At 52.3% G+C, this 2,901-nt stretch overlaps 1 protein-coding gene across 2 annotated transcripts in view; it reads right to left on the bottom strand.

Annotated features, from left to right (window-relative positions):
* SPC24 (SPC24, NDC80 kinetochore complex component) overlaps positions 1-2,901 on the bottom strand; it is a 21,650-nt gene that overhangs the window by 7,790 nt on the left and 10,959 nt on the right. The window contains exons 2-5 of one of the 2 annotated variants that reach the window (XM_011954819.1): positions 2,176-2,320; positions 1,061-1,165; positions 870-946; positions 22-333 (exon numbers count right to left, since the gene is read on the bottom strand). In XM_011954819.1, the coding sequence (XP_011810209.1) occupies positions 227-333; positions 870-946; positions 1,061-1,165; positions 2,176-2,320 (434 nt within the window). In that variant the 3' untranslated portion in view covers positions 22-226. Of the gene's footprint in view, positions 1-21; positions 334-869; positions 947-1,060; positions 1,166-2,175; positions 2,321-2,901 lie in introns of those variants that run through there. The other variant, XM_011954820.1, reaches the window with a different exon arrangement.

The raw sequence follows: 2,901 nt of genomic DNA, 5'->3' as shown, positions 1-2,901 counted from the left end.
GCCTGTAATCCCAGCTACTTGGGAGGCTGAGGCAGGAGAATCGCTTGAACCCGGGAGGCAGAGGTTGCTGTGAGCTGACATTGTGCCATTGCGCTCCAGCCTGGGCAACAAGAGTGAAACTGTCTCACAAAAAAAAAAAAAAAATCTATGTACACAGATTTCATTTGAAACAGATCCGACCACAGCAGACGCCCGCTGGGTGAAGACGCCGCCACGAGGCTCCTGGCTACCACTCGGTGTCCACCAGGCTCCACAGGTAGTCGCTGACGAATTTCCTGGAGAGCTGGGTGCTGTCCAGGTGGATGGGCTGGGCCACACTGGGGCCATGATGGACTGAGGCACAGATGTAAGGAAAGCCTGGGACACACAGCCCCTCACACAACCCCATGGGGAAAAGGACACTGCCTTTGCTTTTTGTTTTTTTTTTTTGAGACAAAGTCCCATTCTGTAGGCCAGACTGGAGTGCAGTGGCGCAATCTCGGCTCATTGCAACCTCTGCCTCCTGGGGTTAAGCGATTCTCATGCCTCAGCCTCCTAAGTAGCTGGGACTACAGGCATAAGCCACCACACCCGACCTCAGGTGTTCTGCCCGCCTCAGCCTCCCAAAGTGCTGGGATTACAGGCGTGAGCCACCACACCTGGGCTGCTATACTTTACTGTATATTTATTGTAGTCAGGGGGTCTCACTGATACCCAGGCTGGTCTCAAACTCCTGGCCTCAAGCGATCCTCCCACCTCAGCCTCCCAGGTAGTTGGGACTACAGGTGCACACCACCACACTGGCTAATTTTTACAGGGTCTTGCTATGCACCATTTTACGTCCCTACCTACAGTGCATAAGGGTTAAAATGGCTCCCCAAAAAGGATACTGCCTTTGATCATCCCTGGCTCACACTCATAATCCCACTCAATTTTACTAATTTGGTGGTAAAGTTGAGCCACGTACCTATACAGGAAGACAAAAAAAAAAAAAAAAAAGAAAGTTACCCAGCATCAACTTCATCCAAGAGCCGGACTGCACAAGGAGGCACAGGCAGACACACGCTTCGGCAGAACCTACACGGCCGAGGGGATTGTGACTGTCGTGTCCTCGTCGACCTCCTTCTCCTGTCGCTCCAGATCCGCCTCGATCTCCTTGAGCTCTTCCAGCTCTCTGGTGAGCTGAGTAGGACAGGTCGTTAAGGACCCCAGCTTTTGAGAGGGCTGCCCCTGCGCTAACTGCAGCTGGGAGGCCCAGGGTCTTGGCTCTATCTACGCACACTTTCTACTTTGAGTCAGAGTTTTGCTTTGTCACCCAGGCTGGAATACAGTGGCATGATCTCAGCTCACTGCAACCTCCGCCTCCCAGGTTCAAGTGATTCTCAAGCCCCTGCCTCCCGAGTAGCTGGGATTATAGGCGCACACCACCACCTCCTGCTAATTCATGTATTTTTAGTAGAGGCAGGATTTTACCATGTTGGCCAGGCTGGTCTCGAACTCCTGACCTCAAGAGATCTGTCTGCTTCAGCCTCCCAAAGTGCTGTGATTACAGGTGTGAGTCACTGAGCCCGGTCTTTTCTTTTTTTTTTTTTTTTGAGACAGGGTCTTGCTCTGTCACCCAGATTGGAATGCAGCTTCAATCTCCCAGGCCCAAGTAATCCTTCCACCTCGGCCTCCCAAGTAGCTGAGACTACAGGCATGTACCACCATGCCCAGCTTGCTTGCTTATTTATTTATGTAGTTATTTATTTACTTATTGAGACAAAGTCTCACTCTATTGCCCGGCTGGAGTGCAGTGGCGCGATCTCAGCTCACTGCAAGCTCCGCCTCCTGGGCTCACGCCATTCTCCTGCCTCAGCCTCCTCAGTAGTTGGGAACAGGCGCCGGACACCACGCCTGGCTAATTTTTTTTGTAATTTTAGTAGAGACGGGGTTTCACTGTGTAAGGCAGGATGGTCTCGATCTCCTGACCTTGTGATCTGCCCGCCTCAGCCTCCCAAAGTGCTAGGATTACAGGCGTGAGCCACCACACCCGGCTTAATTTTTTTATTTTTGTAGAGACAGGGTCTCTGTTGCCCAGGCTGGTGTCCAACTCCTGGGCAACAGGATCCTCCCACCTGGGCTTCTCAAAGTGCCACTGCGGCTGGCCCTATGCGTGTTTTCTAGCAAGGCTGACCCCCTAGCAGAAAAGGATATAGGAGGCTGGCCTTCAGATGGGCGTCCTCCTCCCCGGCCTCCTGAAGCCCGGCTTCCAGCTGCTGCAGCTCCACGCCTCCCTGGTGCACCTGCTCTTTTGCGTTGAGAAGGCACTGGGCCACTTCCTTCTCCATGGTGACGATCTCTGCAGGGTGGAGAGAAGCAGGCTCCCTAGGGTCTGTCCTTCCCCAAGGAGAGCAGAGAGAAGGTGGTTCCCTGCCTCCATTGGCAAGAAACATGCCCCTTCTTGTCTGCAACCCTGTGTCCAGAGAGTTCCACTGGCAACTTGTACAACTACTGTTTCACCAAAACACATTTAAATACACCAAAGATAAAACCTCATCCTTCTTCACACACCTAAAATAGTTTATAAAAATAGTTGGCCAGACATGGTGGCTCATGCCTGTAATCCCAGCACTTTGGGAGCCTGAGGCAGGAGGATTGCTTGAGCCCGAGAGTTCAAGCCTGGGCAACATAGGGAGATCCTCTCTCTACAAAATTAAAAAAATTAGGCTAGGTGTGGTGGTTCACACCTGTAATCCCAGAACTTTGGGAGGCCGAAGCGGGCAGATCATCTGAGGTCAGGAGTTCAAGACCAGTCTTGTCAACATGGTAAAATCCCGTCACTATTAAAAACAAAAAATGGCCAGGCGCGGTGGCTCAAGCCTGTAATCCCAGCACTTTGGGAGGCCGAGACGGGCGGATCACGAGGTCAGGAGATCGAGA

This window comes from Colobus angolensis, unplaced genomic scaffold (assembly GCF_000951035.1).
Source record: "Colobus angolensis palliatus isolate OR3802 unplaced genomic scaffold, Cang.pa_1.0 Scaffold39, whole genome shotgun sequence".
Taxonomy (NCBI): Eukaryota; Metazoa; Chordata; class Mammalia; order Primates; family Cercopithecidae; genus Colobus; species Colobus angolensis.
Note: the sequence above shows the minus strand (reverse complement) of the source record. Positions and strands in the feature narration are given on the sequence as shown.